Below are 19,122 nucleotides of genomic sequence, written 5' to 3'. Positions count from 1 at the left end.
ATCATTTGACCTTGTAAGCACAGTGCAAATCTCCCCTTCTTTGATCCGATGAAGAATAAAGTAAAAATCCACCTCTATATGTTTTATCCGCTCATGAAAGACTGGATTCATGGCTATGTGAAGACAGACTTGTTGTCACAGCGGAGCGACTCAGGTCACGAGTAGGGCAGCCCAATCTTTGACATGAATGACCTCAACCAGATCAACTCGCAACCCATATAAGCCATGGCTCTGTACTCAGCTTCTGCACTTGACCTTGATACAACTTCCAGTTTCTTGTTTTTCCAAGACACTAAGTTACCTCTAACAAAAGTGCAGTAGCCATTTGTAGACCTCATGTCTGCAGGAGATCCTGCCCAGTCTGCATCTGAATACCCCTCAATTCTCATGTGATTATATTTTCTGAAGAGGAGTCCTTTACAAGGAGCTTTCTTCAGATATTTCACTATTTGAATAATTGCCGACCAATTAGATGTCTGTGGTGAACTCATATACTGATTAACCACGCCAACTGCATAAGCGATATCCGGACGGGTGACAATGAGGTAAATCAACCTCCTAATTAAACGCCCATATCTTCCTGGATCCTCTAGTAACTCCCTCTGATCAGGTGAAAGCTTAACGTTTGGGCCATGGGAGTCTCTGTAGGCTTTGCTTCCTGAAGACTAGTCTCTTCCAATATATCCAGTGCGTACTTTCTTTGTGATAGAGATGACCCTCCACGTGAATCTGCTACCTCTATCCCTAGAAAATATCTCAGACGGACCAGATCTTTGGTGCAGAATTCCTTCTGAAGAAAGTCCTTCAACCTTTGTATACCTACACTGTCACTCCCTGTAGTTATGAATTTATGATATCATCAACATAAACAATCCGAAAGATCCTCCCATCTTTGCCCTGATAGCTGAACACTGAATGTCTACAACACATTGTTTCATTACAAATCGTATCACTGCCCCACTAGATCTTCCAAACCAAGCACAAAGAGATTGCTTAAGACCATATCTAGCCTTTTGTAATTTGCAGACAATATTCTTCATCCCCCCCCTGAGCAACAAACTCAGGAGGTTGCTCCATATATACCTTCTCTTGCATATCACCATGCAAGAATGCATTCTTGACATCTAATTGGTACAAAGGCCATGATCTGTTATTGCAAGGGATATCAAAACTTTAATGGAAGGAATTTTGGCCACAAGAGAGAATGTGTCCTTGTATTCAATACCATATGTCTGCGTATACCCCTTTGCAACCAATGGAGCTTTCAATTTTTCTATCGTCCCATCTGGTAGATATTTCACTATGAATACCCACTTACAGCCAACCACCTGAGCCCCTAGAGAAAGAGAGACCAACTGCCATGTGTGATTCTCCTTCAAAGCCCCCATGTTTGCACTCATAGCTGCTCTCCAACCTAGATTAGCCAAAGCCTCGACAACAGAGTGAGGAATAGAAACCGAAGACAGAGATGACAAAAACGAACTATAAGATGGGCTAGTGTAGCTAACTTAGCTATGGGTGCACCTTCTCATTTCCCCCTTTTCTCCAACCTAGTGTAGCTAACTTTGCTACACCAACGGCTTAAAATACAGTGGGCCCCACATTGTTTCGGTGATGCAAAACATTCATTTGATGGGTCCTCACATAGATAGGGTGTGCCCAAAAAATCAGCTCCATAGGATCATCCCAACCCTACGATCTGGAGAGGCAAAAATGGACTTGTAAAAACCTTCACAAATCTATCCATTTTTGCCTCCACAGTTTGAAGGGTTGGGATGATCCTATGGAGCTGATTTTTTGGGCACACCCTATCAATGTGAGGGCCTATCAAATGAATGGTTTGGATCACCTAAACAATGTGGGCCCACTGTATTTTAAGCCGTAGGTGTAGCTAAGTTAGCTACACGTATGTGTAGCTACACTTTTCTCATATATATATAGACACACACACACACTAGTTTTCCGGACCCATGCTATGCACGGGTGTTAAATAGGGGGCCCCACCTAATCAAAACGTGAGCCCCATCCAAGAACGATAGAAATATTAGTTGACTAAAGCTGTTTTAGAGGGTTTGCTGAACTAAAAGTGTAAATATAAAGTATGTGCAATACCTTTTTTTTTTCTACCACCTGATCAATTTACATGAGTTTTTAAATGCTGTCTGAGCGTAGCTACGCCTAATCAGGGCACCGCCGTTGATATTTGATCCAAAGATCTCCTGACTATATATGTGGCACTATATTATTTCAGTAGGTTGCATACCCATTGATCTTAACCACTTGGTACATACTCTTGCTGTAGCCACAACATAAAACTACACAAAAATCCATCAAAGAAGTTCAATATTCGGACAGCTGGGCCAATTGATGGGTTATACACCAAGTTTCAATAAACCATAGCCTTTCTATAAAATAAACCATAGAAGAAATAAAAAAAAGTAAAGGAAAAATAAAATATGAATCAAAGAGTCTTACTTTCGGCTATAGCCTTTTTTCTGAAAAAAGCACTGAAATGGCGTGAGTAGCAAGGTTGGAACACCACAACACTTTTATCGGTAATAGCAGGAACAGAGCCCAACATCCATTTAATTTTAGGGTTTTCTAAAATAAATCACAGAAGAAATAAAATATAAAAATAAAATAGTGAAATAAAATATGAATGAAATAGTCTTACGTTGGGCAATAGTGTTTCTTCTGAAAAGGATATGAAATTCCGTGAGTAGCAAAGTTGGAAAAACAGGGCATGCTCTGGAAAATCAATCCCCTTCTTGAGCAAAGTGTTAGGATCAAGGGACTGGAGACTCATAGTTAAGGAGATCGAATTAAATCTCTCAACCACCGGATTCTCAATGTGAAATAAAACTCCAACTCCAAGTTGTATCGATGGAGAAGAACAGAGGTAAAAAAAATCTATGAATCTGAAGCCGGAGATATCCAGTTCTCAATCCCTCTTGTTGATTGGGAATCGAGCAAGAGAAGCTGCTGGATAGTTTCTTGGAGAATACGCTCTTAACCTTTTCTTTTTGCACAAAACCGTAATGGAGGAGCAAACGTAGAGAGAGAGGAAAGAAAATTAGTAGGCTCAAAACCCAATTTAGTAGCTGCATATCTTTAATTTTTGTGGTGGTAACGGTAATTAGAAAGTTGCCCTGTTTAATAAGTTAGAAACTGAAATTAGTAATGGCAAAAACTTAATTAATGGGGCGGCAAACCTAATTTGTTGGAGTGGTAGCATAAATTAGAAAGTGACTCTAATTTATAGGCGGAAAACTGGAATTAGTAATATCACAAACTTAAACAAGGGGCGGCAAACCTGAATTCTTAGACGCAAAATTTAAATTCTTGGGGCGGCAAACCTAAATTGTTGGTAAAGTGCATTTGTAACGTGGGAAACTCAAATTTTGGAGGGCGGAAAAATATTTCTCGGAAAAACTATTCTTGGAAAAGACGAATGACATTTTGGAATCCTACAGGCTTAGTGTGTGTGTATATGTGTATATATATATATATATATATATATATATATATATATATATATATATATATATATATATATATATATATATGAGGAAAGTGTTCCTGTGCTGCAGCGCAGGGAGCTCCCTGCGCTTTAGTGGCTTATAAAGCCTCCCATTCATCACTTTTTGCGAACTGATGGGAGGCTTTATAAGCCACTGAAGCGCAGGGAAGCTCCCTGCGCTGCAGCGCAGGAACGCTTCTCTCTCTCTCTCTCTCTATATATATATATATATATATATATATATGGAAACTGTTTTTGTGCTAGCGCAGATAACTTATCTGCGCAAGAGTTCAAAAAAATCATGTGGGCCCACATTGTTTGGATGATCCAAAGCATTCATTTGGATAGGCCCTTACATAGATAGGGTGTGCACAAAAAAGCAGCTCCATAGGATCATCCTAACTCTTCGATTTGTGGAGGTTAAAAATGGACAGATTTGTGGATGTTTATACCCATCCATTTTAATCTCCACAAATCAAAGGGTTAGGATGATCCTACAGAGCTGATTTTTTGTGCACACCCTATCTATGTAAGGGCCCATCCAAATGAATGCTTTGGATCATCCAAACAATATGGGCCCACATGGTTTTTTGAGGGACTGCGTAGATACCTTATCCTAGGTATCACGCAACAACAATATAATATATATATATATATATATATATATATATATATGTCGGTTTCCAAAAACAAATTATAGATATGTATTGAAAAAGAAGCCAAAAATAATTAAATTTAAAAGTAAACAGTGAGCTACCGCGGGAGCAAAGCTTATCTTTTTTATTTCAAATACTAAGCAATGGATAAAAAAGAAAAAATGTATCTCATATTGATGGATAAGATATAATAAAAAAACAAAGAAAAAAGGGAGAAAACTATCCCACTCGCATTATTGACACACGGTGGCCGACATTTATCAATTTTGAGTTAGGCCGATACACCTGCCAATACAATTTTTTTCGATCCATGATCTTGGAATGCCAGAAATCAGGAATGTTGTTGTTTCACATTTGGTCAATCCTCCCTTTTCCTTGTTTCAAAATTCTCTGACCAGGGCTTGATCCCTTTATTATTGCTTGTAGGCAATTAGAGCTGATGGAAATTCTGACTTAAGTAATGAAATTGGTGAAGGCCTTAGTATAAGGAGTGCTGCAGCTGGTCTGAGGTATGTCTGTCTTTACTGGTAAAGGTAATTGTTATTTGAACAATCTGACATACATTTAACATAGATGGCTTCACAAATTAATCTTGGCTCCTAAGAGCTACTTCAGTGCATTGTCGTGTTGTTGTTATTATTATTATTTTTTCCAAATTGGAGATTGACATGTCATTTTGTTTGGAAAACCAGGTAATTATTTGTAGAGCTGTTTCAACTTCTGAATTATGTATTCTAACTTTAGCTATGATAAAATTCACGTGATGGTTTCACGTTTTTGCAGTTCATTTTACTTTAAAAATAAAATAAAATTCACGTGGTGGTCAAAAGACTCAAAACCATTATTTTCCATTTTTTCTTTTTGGAGAGAAGGGATATTAGGCGTTCATGGTTTCACTTTAATTACTATCTCACTCCGACCTTGTGAGTTGTGAACTCACTATGAATCCATAGTTACTGCCAACACATGCTATTGCGAAACTGCTCTACTCATCACTAACATTTTACTGCGTAGAACTAATAATAATATGTTGTTGTTGTTGTTGTTGTTCTTCTTCTTCATATTATTATTATTATTGTTATTATTATTATTTGTAGAACCTAATTCTAGTAATTACCACAGTTTTGTTAACATCAACGTTGACTTTCAATTACTTCACCACTTCCTTGCATTTGGGCCATACGGTCAAAGAGATTGTTGATGTTATGGGGAAGACATTTTACTTTAACTATGTCCTTAGAGAAGCTAACGAGAACACCGATTTATTAGCTAAGATCGATTGTAACAGAGACCATCTTTTAGATTGGAAATATCTGCCCCTGTTGTAATTCTTTTTTCTTTTTACTGTCCGCAATAAAGTGTTATTCTATTATATTTCTAAATGGAATCATTTTACGTTATTAAGGTAGCTAGATTCTGTAATTACAGCTAGAATTAGTCCATTCACGGTGCCATCATGAAAAACTTGTATTGGCAATGGCAGGCCTATAGGAGCAGTAGTATACATGCAACGGCGCAATCTAAAAATGTGCTTGAGGAGTACAGATAGTGCTACTGACACCTCTGAAATTGCCAAGGTACTTATGATCATCATTCAGGAAGTGCCAAACTTTTGTTGTACGTAATTTAAATATTCCTGTGGCAAGTGGTGCAGCCCAAAAGGTGAATTCACAAATTTCAAGTAACAAAAGTAAAGTATCTTTTTAATAAAGCAACATAACTGTTTGTACATTCTAGCTTTGAAACATACAAAAATAATGTTTGTTGAGAGCGGGCGTATTGGACACCACACACGTGAGGGTCATTTTGGTCTTTTTATGTAACCCTACTCACACACACACACACACAGGCACACACACACACACACACACACACATATATATATATATATATATATGAGAAAAATGATGGAGTGCACCACCCTTATATGTGCTCGAGTGATAAAATATGACGCTATTGGCTATTTGAAGTGGGTCCTGAACTTAACGCAGCTACGGGCAAAACAAAAAACAAAACACTTGAAACCCTTATCGCATTTACCATTTGTCTTTTCCTGGTGCGAAAAAGAACCCTCGTCTTCTCCTTCGACGCAGAGCCCTTCTCCTTCGAGTAAACGATAGAGGGTTCTCTCCAAACCCTTGTCTTCACCTTCGACTTTAAGCTTGAGCTCTTCTTCTACTCCAAAGGTTTGAACCCTAAAAGACCATTTTAAGTTCATTTTAAAAAAAAACAATGAAAGCGGGTTTGAACCTAAAAACCACTGTGTATCTGTCAAAGCCGTTACCTTTCCATTTTTTTTATTTTAGGCTTCTTTTTTTTTTTTTTGAAAATTTTATTTTAGGGTTCTTCTAACCTAAGTTTTTTTTATTTTCAAACGAAGTAGGGTTTGGGGGAATGTTTTTTTATTTTTACATTTTCCTTCACTAATCTGTCGTGATTTTTTCTCCAATGATTTTTTTAATGGTATTGTCTCTACAAGAATGTGAAATCTAGCTACAAGCATGTCTCTGTAATGGAGAGAATGTGAAATCTATCTACAAGCATGTCCTTCTATTGGTGACAAGTGACCAATTTATGTTTGATTTTAATCATGGCTATGAACTAGTGGTTACAATATGGTTTTGTGAACATTAAGGCCTTGTGTGTTATTGATTTTGTGAACTGATTGTGAGTAAGAAAATGATTTTTTTTTTCACAATTGGTTCTCAAAATCCCGAACAAATCAGTTCATTTTCCATTTTCTTATGGTTGTCTATCATGTGGGTACATTCTGCAAGTACCCTATATAATAGGTTAGGGTTTTGAGAGGGAAGGGGAATCCTAAAAAATATTTTTTGTTTTAGTGAAAAAAATAATGAAGTTTGCAGGGTATAAAAAGAAGAAATGATCTTTTGCTTTCAGGAAATCGCCAATGCTCGAAAATCCAAACTAGTTAGGATATAAGCATAAGTTCTGTGACTGAAATCTTACAGTCTTGAGTACTTGATGTATTTTTCTTTTTTAAATTTAGTTATAATAGTACTTGATTTAGTTTTTGGAGTGCTATATCAATTTTAGTTCCAGTCCGAACAAAATTATAGGAAACGTAGATATTGTTGCTGATTTTGGTGTTTTAATGAACGTATATGGTGTATATGTTTTAATGGTCTTACATGTTTATTTTTTCCAGTTTTGTTCATTGTTGCAATTCTTATATTTCTCTTGTTTCAGTTTCTAGGTTAATAGCTTTGTTATTCATCTCTTAGCCTCATTTTTAACAATTCATGCCTACGTTGTATGCTTAGGCACCTAAAATGGAACCAATCTCTTCGCAACCGTGTCGATTACGTATTGAGGATTATGATGGTACACCTTTAGGTTTCGTTGATGACGCTTCGTCGCAAGCCTGCGGCTTAGGTAATGAAGAAATTGACACCAATGTTCTAATTGTGTTTGATGATGGGGTTAATCTGAATGAAGATAATCTAGTATGGCCAAATACTGATATGAATGACGAAGATGAGGGTGACAATCGTATATTTAGTACGCCCAATAAGGCTGACAATGAGAAGAGTGTTGTGAATAAGCTTTGTGGACCAAGTGTTTGAAAGTTGGAATTCTGTCTATGAATTCTACAATTTATGGGATGGCTACTGGTTTTGGAGAAAGAAAATCCAGTACAGCTACGTCTGTGAAAACAAATGATGTGATATCATGGAAATTTATGTGACAGAGAGGGGTTGAAAAAGTGCAAGGACAATAAAGTAGATGATAGTAGGGAAATGAGGGAACGCCGAGCTGTCATACAGGATTGTAAAGCAAAGATGGTCATAAAACTAAGAGATGAGAAGTGGATAATGAAGACTTTTGGTGACATCCATTCTCACATTATGACCTACCCACTCAAACGGCAAATGCATCGTTCCCATAATACATTCAATAAGAATGAAAGTTATAAGATTTTGATAGACTGTCTCCGTGAGACCAATATGCCGGTTGCTAAGATCACAAAGGCCATTAATTCTACATACGATGGAGCAGCAGGTGTGCTATTAATAATTCAAGTTGTTTCCCATTTGAGAAGACCGAGGGAGAACAATATGGGCCAAAAAGCTGTCTTAGTGGCCAACCGTCTCCAAAAGAAGCAATCAGAAGACCCGAATTTCTTTTTCTCGATGAGTTGGATACGGATGGGACATTCCGAACCATGTTCTGGGCTGATTATAAGGCGAGAGATGCTTACATGACATTCAACGATGTCATTGTATTTGATGTGACTTACAAAACCAATAGGTTATCTCTGCTATTTGCACCGTTTACAGGAGTGAACGATCATAGATAGTCGACTCTATTCGGATCTGCGCTGCTAGCTGATGAGACAGAAGAAACCTTCACTTGGTTATTTGATTAGTGGTCGACGTGCATGCATGGTAAAGCTTCAGGTGCAATAATAACTGATATGGAAGTGGCTATGAGAAATGCAATTTGAAGAATTTTTCCACATACCCGTCATAAGTTTTGTTCGTGACACATACACAGGCATTTACTTGAGCATATTAGAGGCATGAGAGATTTCAGTAGTGATTTCTACCACGATTATAATCAGTGTTTTTTTTTTTCAAAAAAGTAGTGAACTGTGAGAAGGAATGACAACATTTGGTTGGTAAATATGAAATTGGGAAAAATGATTGGCTAGCTAAGATGTGAGAGCAGCAGGAGCATCGAGTGCCGTCATATTGGCAAAACACATTCACTGAAGGCATGTCTTCTAGTCAACGCAGCGAAAGCATGATTTCCTTTTTTGATGGATATGTGAACAACACTGCCCTACACGAGTTCTTAGATGCATATGATAGGGCATTTGTTCAATGTCGTAAAACGGAAGCCGAAGAAGATTTCAAGTCAAAATATTCAAATGCTGGTATAAAAATGAATAGCCTATTGGAAGAAGAGGTCGGGATATTCTATACGAGGAACATGTTTAACATATTTTAGGATGAGTTGAGGGGTAATATTGGCTGTTGGTATGGCTAGTTGAGCAAGGATGGGACCGTGGAAGAATATTCTATAGGTCTCAGAAATGATGTAAAGAGTAAAATGGTGTATGGTAGTGTATGATGATATTGATGGAGTGACTGTGACATGTGATTGTGTTAAGCTTGAGAGGGAAGGGATATTATGCAAACATATCCTTTGTATTATGGACATGAAACAATTGAAAATAGTCCCTGAGCGTTATATGTTGAGGAGATTGTCTATTATCGAGTAGTGGGTACAATATCTACAAGAGGCTACTGGCATGAATCCATTTCATAGGTGGTGCCTAATCTCAAGATGACAACAATTGGTTGGAGACCTGGTATTGATGAGAAAGTTTTCAACATGATGAGTGAATTTTGTGATCTACTTTTCGCTAAAGAAGAACAAAAGCAGAAAGAAAAGCAAGGTAACTTAGAGGATAGTGACGTCCCAATCATTGGTAGCGAAGTTCAGTCAAATTTTGGCGTGAGTCAAATACCTGATATCACAATTCGAGACCTACCAGTTGCGAAGACCAAGGGCCGGCCAAAGAATGCAACACATTTGCAATCTAGCATAGAGGCATCTAGATCTGAACAAAAGAAACAAACGTGCAAATCCTGTGAGGAATTTGGCCATTATGCAACATGTAGAAAGAAGGCCAAGTTACCTTGCTTTTCTTTCTGCTTTTGTTCTTCAGCGAAAAGATCACAAAATTCACTCATCCTGTTGAAAACTTTCTCATCAGTATCAGGTCTATCAACTAGTCGTTGCCATCTTGAGATTAGGCACCACCTCTGAAACGGATTCACGCCAGTAGCCTCCTGTGGCTTTGTAGATAGTGTACCCCCTACTTGATGCCTTGCCTCTATAGACCATCTCCTCGACATATAACACTCGGGGTCCCTTTTCAATTGTTTCATGTTCATAATATGAAGGATATATTTGCATAATATCCCTTCCCTCTCAAACTAAACACGGTATCATCATACACTACCTTACAACATTTACTCTTTACATCATTTTTGAGACCTACATAATATTCTTTCACGGTCCCATCCTTGCTCAACTGGTCATACCAACGGCTAGTACTATCCCTCAACTCATCCTAAAATATGTTAAATATGTTCCTCGTATAGAATATCCCGGCTTCTTTCAATAGGCTATTCGTTTTCATACCAGAGCCTTAATGTTCACAAATTTCAGTTTCTTACTCGCAATCAATTAACAAAATATAAAACATACAGAGCCTTAATGTTCACAAAACCACATTGTAACCACTAGTTCATAGCCATGATTGAAATCAATCATAAATTGGTCATTTGTCACCAATACAGGGACATACTTGTAGATAGATTTCACATTTTCACCATTACAGAGAAATGCTTGTAGCTAGATTTCACATTCTCATAGAGACAACACCATTAAAAAAATCATTAACAAATAAATGATAACAGATTAGGAAGAAGGAAACTATAAAATTAAGAAAACATTCCCTCAAATCCTACTTCGTTTGAAAATAAAAATACTTAGGTCATAGAAACCCTAAAATAAAAAAATGGAAAGGTAACGGCTTCGTGAGATACACAGTGGTTTTTAGGTCCGAACCCTATTTCATTGTTTTTTTTAAGTGAAACTATAATGGTTTTGAAGGGTTCCAGACTTTGGAGTAGAAGAAGAGCTCGAGCTTGGAGTCGAAGGTGAAGACGGGGGTTTGGTATCGAACCAGGAGGCGTCGAAATGGTAAATGCGATAAGTTTTTCAAGTGGTTTGTTTTCTGTTTTGCCTGTAGTTGCGTTAAGTCTGGGACCCACTTCAAATAACCAATAACGTCATATTTTATCACTCGAGCGCACATAAGGGTGGTGCGCTTGATCGCACCATCATCTCTCTCTCTCTCTCTCTCACACACACACACACACACACACACACATACACACACACATACATATATATATATATATATATATATATATATATATATAGAGAGAGAGAGAGAGAGAGAGAGAGAGAGAGAGAGAGAGAGAGAGAGAGAGAGAGAGAGAGAGAGAGAGAGAGAGAGTTCCTATACCCTAGTGTAGATAAGTTATCTACACCATAGGCTTAAAATACGGTGGTGGCCACATTGTTTGGGTGATCCAAAGCATTCATTTGATGGGCCCTCGCATAGATAGGGTGCGTCCAAAAAATCCGCTCTATAGGATCATCCTAACCCTTCGAACTATGGAGGCAAAAAATGGACACATTTGTGAAGGTTTCTATACGTGCATTTTTACCTCTACATATCATAGGGTTGGGATGATCCTATGGAGCTGATTTTTTGGGCACACACACACTTTCGTGTGGGTGAGAGTGATTGACGACTCTCTCTCTCTCTCTCTCTCTCTCTCTCTCTCACGCATTATCCCATCTCCTCTCGTCTCTTCTCCATTCTCTCTCTGTCCCTCATGTGGGCATTAACAACCTTCAATAGCCTAGTCATGTGAATGATAACATGAATAACCTCCTATTTTCTTAAGTATAAAACATCATAGTTATTAAGGCATGCAGCCGAGTATCTTTGTTGTAAATTTACTCAAATCCTAGCATTTAAAGTAGTCAAATTGCAATAATTTGCTAATTTAGAAATCCAAACTTTTCTAAGACCCCTCAAACTTCTTTGTTTTTTTTTTTGAAAATTCTCAAAATAAAATAAAATAAATAAAATAAAATAAAAACCAAAAACCATCCCTCTTCTATAACATTTCTCTTTGATTGGATGCTTTTAGATACTTGTGGCCTAATGTATTTGCATCCCAGTTGGAGAGGACTTGTCCTTGACTTTAATTCCTTGAATCATTTCATCCTTCTTTCATCTATCTCGGAAAAACGTATTGCGAAAATCCATTCCTTGAATGAAGGGCTTCAAACAGAGTTTCCTACTCAACTTTCCAACTCATCCATCATTGACTAAAGAAATTTTTGGTCATTATCGTTTTGCTGAATAACATTTGTTACTCTGGTCGAAATTATTGAACCATCCAAGTTAGTGTGTTGAAATTTTTTACCTTCACTAATCTTACTGACATTGAACAATGTTGTTTTGTAGGGAGAAGGTAGCTCATAGAATCAACAATAGGCACTCTCAATAATCGTCTTATTGTGAATCAACAACAGACACTCAATCATCGTCTTATTTTCATCAATTCCTTGATTCCCACATGAATCTTATTTACAATATTCTTCAACATGTTCATCAACCTCTTCCACTCAAAGTCTTCCTTGTCAATATCTCCGTCTTCAAATTATTCCCTTTTCAAACTTTTCTCCGTCACAATCTTGTTCTTCTTTGAGAAAATATTCATGACATTCTCAATCTTCACTTTGGAAATCATCCCACCCTGTGATATGTATGTTGAAAATTCTCATAAGCTCAATCGAGGAGTCGAAATTCAAGCAAAAATATCCTATGACAATGTCTCTTTACATTTTATCCAAAAATCCCCAATTTTCTTACTTCACAGGCAAGTTTTTAAACCATTTTTAATTCTGTAATTGATGGCTTCAATTCCTTCCCAGTTATGTAATGAAATAAGAACTTCCTCTCTTCTGACACTGTCTTTCTGTTTTGCCTTCAACTCTGATGAACTCCCAGATTTATTCCTTCCCCAGCCACATAAACTCACGAGAATCACTGGTTTCATGGAGCTCCAATCCCGATTTGATGCAGCCCTAAAAGACACTTTTCAAGTTTCCAGAAGGACATGCAACAAAATAGACGAATATATTGAATGAAGAGCTAGAATTGTTTGTACAACTTCCTAGTTGCAAAAGAAAAAGGGAAAGAAAATCCTTCGATCAACAGTGTTGTGGCCAATGCTTGAATAATTAATTTCCCCTTTTCCTACCATGAAATATCATCTATCCTAAGACCCTGTAGACTTGATAACACTTTCTAAACTTAATTCCTAGTAACTAAAGAAACCAAATTACAATTACTTGCAACTTAAGAAACCTAAACTTCCCTAATGACTTTCTAAAACCTGTAAGACAGATTCCAAAAGTTCTTAGAAAATATCCAAAAATAATATAAAAAAGGGAAGTGATACATCCGCCCCTTTTGATTACTTGGGACACCCAGCAGCAGAGTATCAATGACTGCAGAGGGGCTGATGTACTTCACTTCAGAAGGATTCAATGGGGCTGATTGCCACGTACACTGCTGCTGGGTGTCCAAGTACTCAAAAGGGCAGATATATCACTTCCCTAAAAAAAATCCCCCTTTTATTATTTCTTTTTTTTATTGGAGGCTTGTAGGAACTTTTGGGTCTACTTGGTTTCATTAGTAAGAAGTTCTAAGCATGGTTTTCTTTGCATCTGCAAATATGAAGGCATATGGTGGGGGAGGCTCCTTTGGTTCCAGCTCTTTTATAATAAGGATGGACGAGTACAACCAATGGATTTCAATGAATTCATCATAAACAACCGAAGGTAAAAACTATTGCACTTCTTTTTGAAGAGTTGCATTCTAGATATTTTTGTATTCTATTTCAAAATCTCTTTGTTGGCAAACTCAAGTTCATTTCCAAAAGAATATGATGTGTAATTTTATATCTCTGCCAACAAGAGCAAAGCCTTTTGGTTCTCTTAAAGCCCTGCTAACAAGAGCAAAGCCTTTTGGTTCTCTCTCATGGGAACCCTGTTTCCTTACGAACACATTACAATTTTTTTTATGAATGGTATACAGACACATTACAATTTACAACTATAGTCAGTATAATCAATGTTATTCACTTGTCACTTATATATAGGGATTTGCTATGGACCATCACATAAGGCATTTTGCAGAGCGGCTGTTGCATGAGAGAGCAGCCACATAGGCTCAGATTTTGTCCTCCCCCCCCCCACACACACACATATAGCTTATCCGAGCAGCTGCTTCAAAAACTCATGTGGTCCCACATTTTTGGGGTGATCCAAAGCATTCATTTGGATGGCCCTTCCATGGATAGGGTGTGTGCCAAAAATGAGCCCTTTAGGATCACCCTAACCCTGCCATTTGTGGAGGGAAAAAATGGTCAGAAACAGTGTCTGTCCATTTTCCCCTCCACCTTTGATTGGGTTACGATGATCCTATAGGGCTGATCTTTGGTACACACCCTATCCATGGAAGGGCCTTTCAAATGAATGCTTTGGATCACCACAAAAATGTGGGCCACCTGAGTTTTTGAAGCAGCTGCTCAGATAAGCTATCTGAGCAGTTGCGCAGGAACACTATTCTCTCTCTCTCTCTCTCTCTTTCTGTATATATATACAGAGAGAGAGAGAGAGAGAGAGAGAGAGAGAGAGAGAGAGAGAGAGAGAACTGTTTCTACACACAAGTGTAGATAAGTTATCTACACGCTAGCTTAAAATACTGTGGAGGCCCACATTGTTTGGGTGATCCAAACCATTCATTTGATTGGCCCTCACATAGATAGGGTGTCTAGAAAAAATCAGCTCCGTGGGATTATCCTAACCCTTCGAACCGTGGAGGCAAAAAATGGACAGATTTGTGAAGGTTTATACACGTCCATTTTACCTCCACAAATCGTAGGGTCGGGATGATCTTATGGAGCTGATTTTTTGTGGACACCCTATCTATGTGAGGGCCAATCAAATGAATGGTTTGGATCACCCAAACAATATGCCCTTCACTGTATTTTAAGCTAGTAATCTACACTTGTGTGTAGAAACCGTTTTCTCATATATATACAGTGTTCTAAAAAGCGCTGGGCGGCTGACTCACCTCTCAGCGTCCAGGCATTTTTAGGCGTTTTTCATTTGTTTTAGATATTAATATATTTTCATAATATCTTGCATTTTTTTTTATATAAAATATAAATACTTGAATACATAACAATCCAAACCATTTGATACATAAGCACTAAACATTAAATAATAATAAAAAGTAAAAAACATAATAAGAAATTAAGTATAAAGTACTTAATAATTTAAGTATTTAACAATATAACACAAATCCATGACAAAAAAAGATTAAAATCCAAGCGCTTCTTCAGTCTTCATCAATCATTGTCCTCTCCTTCCAAGACTAAGACTATATCTTCATTTGAGTGTTCAAACCCGCCCTGCCCAGGCCCACGCTCAGCGCCCAGAAGCCGCTTCATCGCCTGGGCGGCCGCCTCATCGCCTGGGCGGTCGCCTAATAACGCTCAGGCGATGAAACCGTTTTTTTAAAAGCCCAGGGCCTGGGCGGTGCATTTTTTCTGCTCCTAGTGCCTAGGCGGCCTGGGCGGTCGCCTTTTACTATATATATATATATATATATATATATATATATATAGTAAAGGGTCTGGTCTCGAGCGCAGATAAGCTTATCCGCGATCGAGTGTAAAAACAGGGGTGGGCCCACATTGTTGGGGGGATCCAAAGCATTCATTTGGAAGGCCTTTTCATGGATAGAGTGTCCACCAAACATCAGCCCTATATGATCATCCTAACACTGCCATTTGTGGAGGGAAAAAATGGGCAGAAACATGGACACATAGTATCTGTCCATTTTCCCCTCCACCTTTGATTGGGTTAGGATGATCCTATCGATCTAATTTTTGGTACACACCCTATCCATGGAAGGGCCTTCCAAATGAATGCTTTGGATGCCTCAAAAAATGTGGGGCCACATGTGTTTTTGAGCTAGAGCTCAGATAAGCTTATCTGAGCTCTAGCTCAGGAACTCTTTCCTCATATATATATGTGTGTGTGTGTGTGCGTGCATATGTATATGCATATAAAATTTGTTTTCCCATTGCAATACATAATCTCGGATTTGGAACTCGTTTGGAACCAGCATACATTGCTTAATATGAGCAGTTTTGGGGGTAGACAGACAAAAACGGTTCCATGTATTGCTTGCAGTGGTGGGATCTTGCATCATTTGAGTTTGCTTCGGGGCAGAGATCCTTATACACTCAAAATGTAAGACAATTGTTTTCGACACGAACAAGTGAACTGATGTAGGACATAATATATTTCCAAATGTAGGACACAGATATAGTCATGTAGATACAAGTATTCCATATCATGATGGCTAGAAACATAACAGAGAACATGACCTTGGATAGGATAGAATGGAAGAAAATGATCCATGTAGAAGAACCCAACTAGAGCCAGGATTAGAGTCGGGAAGATTCCTTTCACTTTCTTCATGAAATTTAGGATTCATTTAGCCGATCCCAACTAGTTTGGGACAAATGCTTTGTTGAGTTGAGTTGAGACAAAAGACATCTACAAACAAAAAACTATAAAACTCAACTTGATTTTATTTTAATGATGGAATTAATAATAAGCATAAAAATAGAATATGTATAACTCGTACACTCAAAATTATAGTTACAAATGCATGACACTAACAAGCAACAGCATGATAATTAATTCGAAGAAAGTGATACACACACACACACATATTTGAAACAATGACAATTATTTTGGCCAACATAAGTATCCATTAAGTCTCTGGTACGAGTATCGTGTCATGTTGGATGTGATATGTTGGGCCTTTACAAGTATTCGGTATCATTGGTTATAATTGCCATCTCACCTTTCTCCAATTTATGTTAATAAATGATGTGGGTGTTGTCTTTTTCATTGTATTTATCAAGGTTTAAAATTTTGGTTTCGGTAGGCGTGGAACTCGGATCGGGTTCAACCCGAAAAGGGTTGAGTTCGGGTTGGGTTCAGGTTGAACTCAGGTCTGGTCAGGTTCGGGTTGGAAAAACGGGTTCCTCGGGTCGGGTCAGGTTGAACCTCGTCGGGTTGGAAATCGGGTCGGGTTCGGGTTGGAAAAATGGGTTCCTCGGGTCGGGTCGGGTTGGCCTCAATCTGTCCCAACCTGACCTGAGTTGCACCCCGAGTTGCGTACGACACGGAAATAGAAACATTTTGGTTTCGAAAATTTCCGTGGAAATCTTGTAAAATCGCTGAAACGTATGGAAACATATGGAAATGATGAAGTTTAAAGATGAAACTTCATGGAATGCTAGAATAAGCACAAATTCATACTTAAAAACCATCGCATAAACAAGAAAGCCATCCATACTGGCTTAATCACATCAAACACCCAGTGACAATGCAAGTGAAATGCATTGTCGCACATGTCTGGAATAACAAAGTCAATAAAGAAGTACAATGTAAGGGAGTATAAGAAAGTACACTGAGCATTCATCCCTCCAAAGACCCCAACTCTATGTCAATACTACAGTTACAAGATGGTATTGGTCATATGCTGATCTGACATCCCATGCATAAGAGACGCTTTGCTTGAAAATAATGTAGCCTACCAAATATCTATCTCTATATTAATGAAATGAAATGCAAAGTCAAATGTCTTACAACGAAAAAAAAAACATTTCCTCTTGGTTTATGCATTTTGGTCGAATTTCAGTCGAATTTTCGAAGTTTTGACCGAAATAATGAAGTTGAATGAATTCATTGTTTTTTTTTTTTTTTTTTTCAATGGGGATGAAAAAGGAATCATTTTGGCCGTTTTGTGCCATTTTTTTGAAAATTTAAAACCATGGTATTTATGCAAAAAATTACATAAAATGCTATGTTGTGATTTTTTGAATTGCTGTAACATCAGCAACTCAAGTCTTTTTTTTTGTTTCTGTTGTGGTTTTCCTTTCTTTTACGATAGAACATGATGTTTTTAAGGCTGTTTAAATTAGGCCTTCAATGATGTCACCTGTTTCTTTCATCAATGTAGACTCTTACAGATCTTAAAAGGACTACCGCCATACAAATGTACATGGAAAGAAGAAAAATTGTTGTAGCTATTAAGATGATGGGAAGAGAAAAAATTGAAGCCGAGACAGCAGGCGAGTATTAGTCCCCACCATGGAACGATGGTCTGCTAGGCATCATACTGCATAAAAGAAATTACGATGATTAACATGAGCAATAAGTAAAAACATCAATCAGGTATGTCGTACTTTCTCATCAACCTTGTATTGTTGTATGCACATCATCCTTGCTTAATATGGACTACAAAATTGTTCATACATGATACTGAAATATTGATTATTTCTATTTTCTTGGATTTAAATGTGATTTAAATTTATTATAGATTTAATCCCAGATCTTGAAGTGTGTTTTTTTGGAATAAAAAGCACGAAGAAATATTTTAGAGTTACCTGCAAGCAATCTAAGTGTGCTGCATATTGATTAACACCTTGCCTTTGAACTCTTCTTCTCCAAATGATTTTTCACGAAATCTCTAGAGATGATGGCCCTCCAATTGTGAATTTCATGACTCATATACTTACTGTTGTTTAGACACAATACAGTGTGAGATCTTCAGGTTTTCCAGGACTAGTTATATGATTCTAATTGGAGTATTCTAATGTATTCTAATCAGATTGGGAATTTCATTCCTACAAAATTTGAGCTTGTTATATGTTGTTCCATTAATTAATTGGACTCCCAAAATTTTATTTTCAAAACAATATATATATATATATATATATATATATATATATATATATAAGGAAATGATTTCCGCGCTCGAATGTTTTGATAAACATGCGCTCCAACTTTTGTCGTGTAGTATTTAAAGGGCTGTCAGAGGAATATTACGGTTCTCAAAAAGCTCTTAAAGCCACACGACAAATGTGTGGAGCGCATGTTTATCAAAACATTGGAGCTCTGAAATCATTTCCCTATATATATATATGTGTGTGTGTGTGTGTGTGTGTGTGTGTGTGTGTAGGGATTTGCTAATGGCTTTCACAGAAAGGCATTTCACGGCTGGCTGTTGCATGAGAGAGCAGCCAACTCAGAGCAGCATGACACGTGTCAGTGGTACCAAAATGAGATGCTCAATCAGCATTCCAAATTGTAAACAATTTTAGGTCTAAAGGAACAGGATCACTATCTTACCTGCCTCTGATTCTTTGATCTCAGACATGGTCTTTT

At 37.6% G+C, this 19,122-nt stretch overlaps 1 protein-coding gene across 5 annotated transcripts in view; it reads left to right on the top strand.

Annotated features, from left to right (window-relative positions):
* The window catches only part of LOC143857204 (uncharacterized), a 41,771-nt gene that overhangs the window by 19,640 nt on the left and 3,009 nt on the right, over nucleotides 1-19,122 (top strand). For 3 of the 5 annotated variants that reach the window (XM_077367602.1, XM_077367601.1, XM_077367600.1), the window contains exons 6-8: nucleotides 4,603-4,685; nucleotides 5,660-5,753; nucleotides 17,915-18,129. In XM_077367602.1, the coding sequence (XP_077223717.1) occupies nucleotides 4,603-4,685; nucleotides 5,660-5,753; nucleotides 17,915-18,037 (300 nt within the window). In that variant the 3' untranslated portion in view covers nucleotides 18,038-18,129. Of the gene's footprint in view, nucleotides 1-4,602; nucleotides 4,686-5,659; nucleotides 5,754-13,544; nucleotides 13,645-17,914; nucleotides 18,130-19,122 lie in introns of those variants that run through there. The other 2 variants (XM_077367604.1, XM_077367603.1) reach the window with 1 other exon arrangement.

This window comes from Tasmannia lanceolata, unplaced genomic scaffold (genome assembly GCF_043159265.1).
Source record: "Tasmannia lanceolata isolate RefF3 unplaced genomic scaffold, GAP_Taslan_0.1 ptg000024l, whole genome shotgun sequence".
NCBI lineage: Eukaryota > Viridiplantae > Streptophyta > Magnoliopsida > Canellales > Winteraceae > Tasmannia > Tasmannia lanceolata.
Note: the sequence above shows the minus strand (reverse complement) of the source record. Positions and strands in the feature narration are given on the sequence as shown.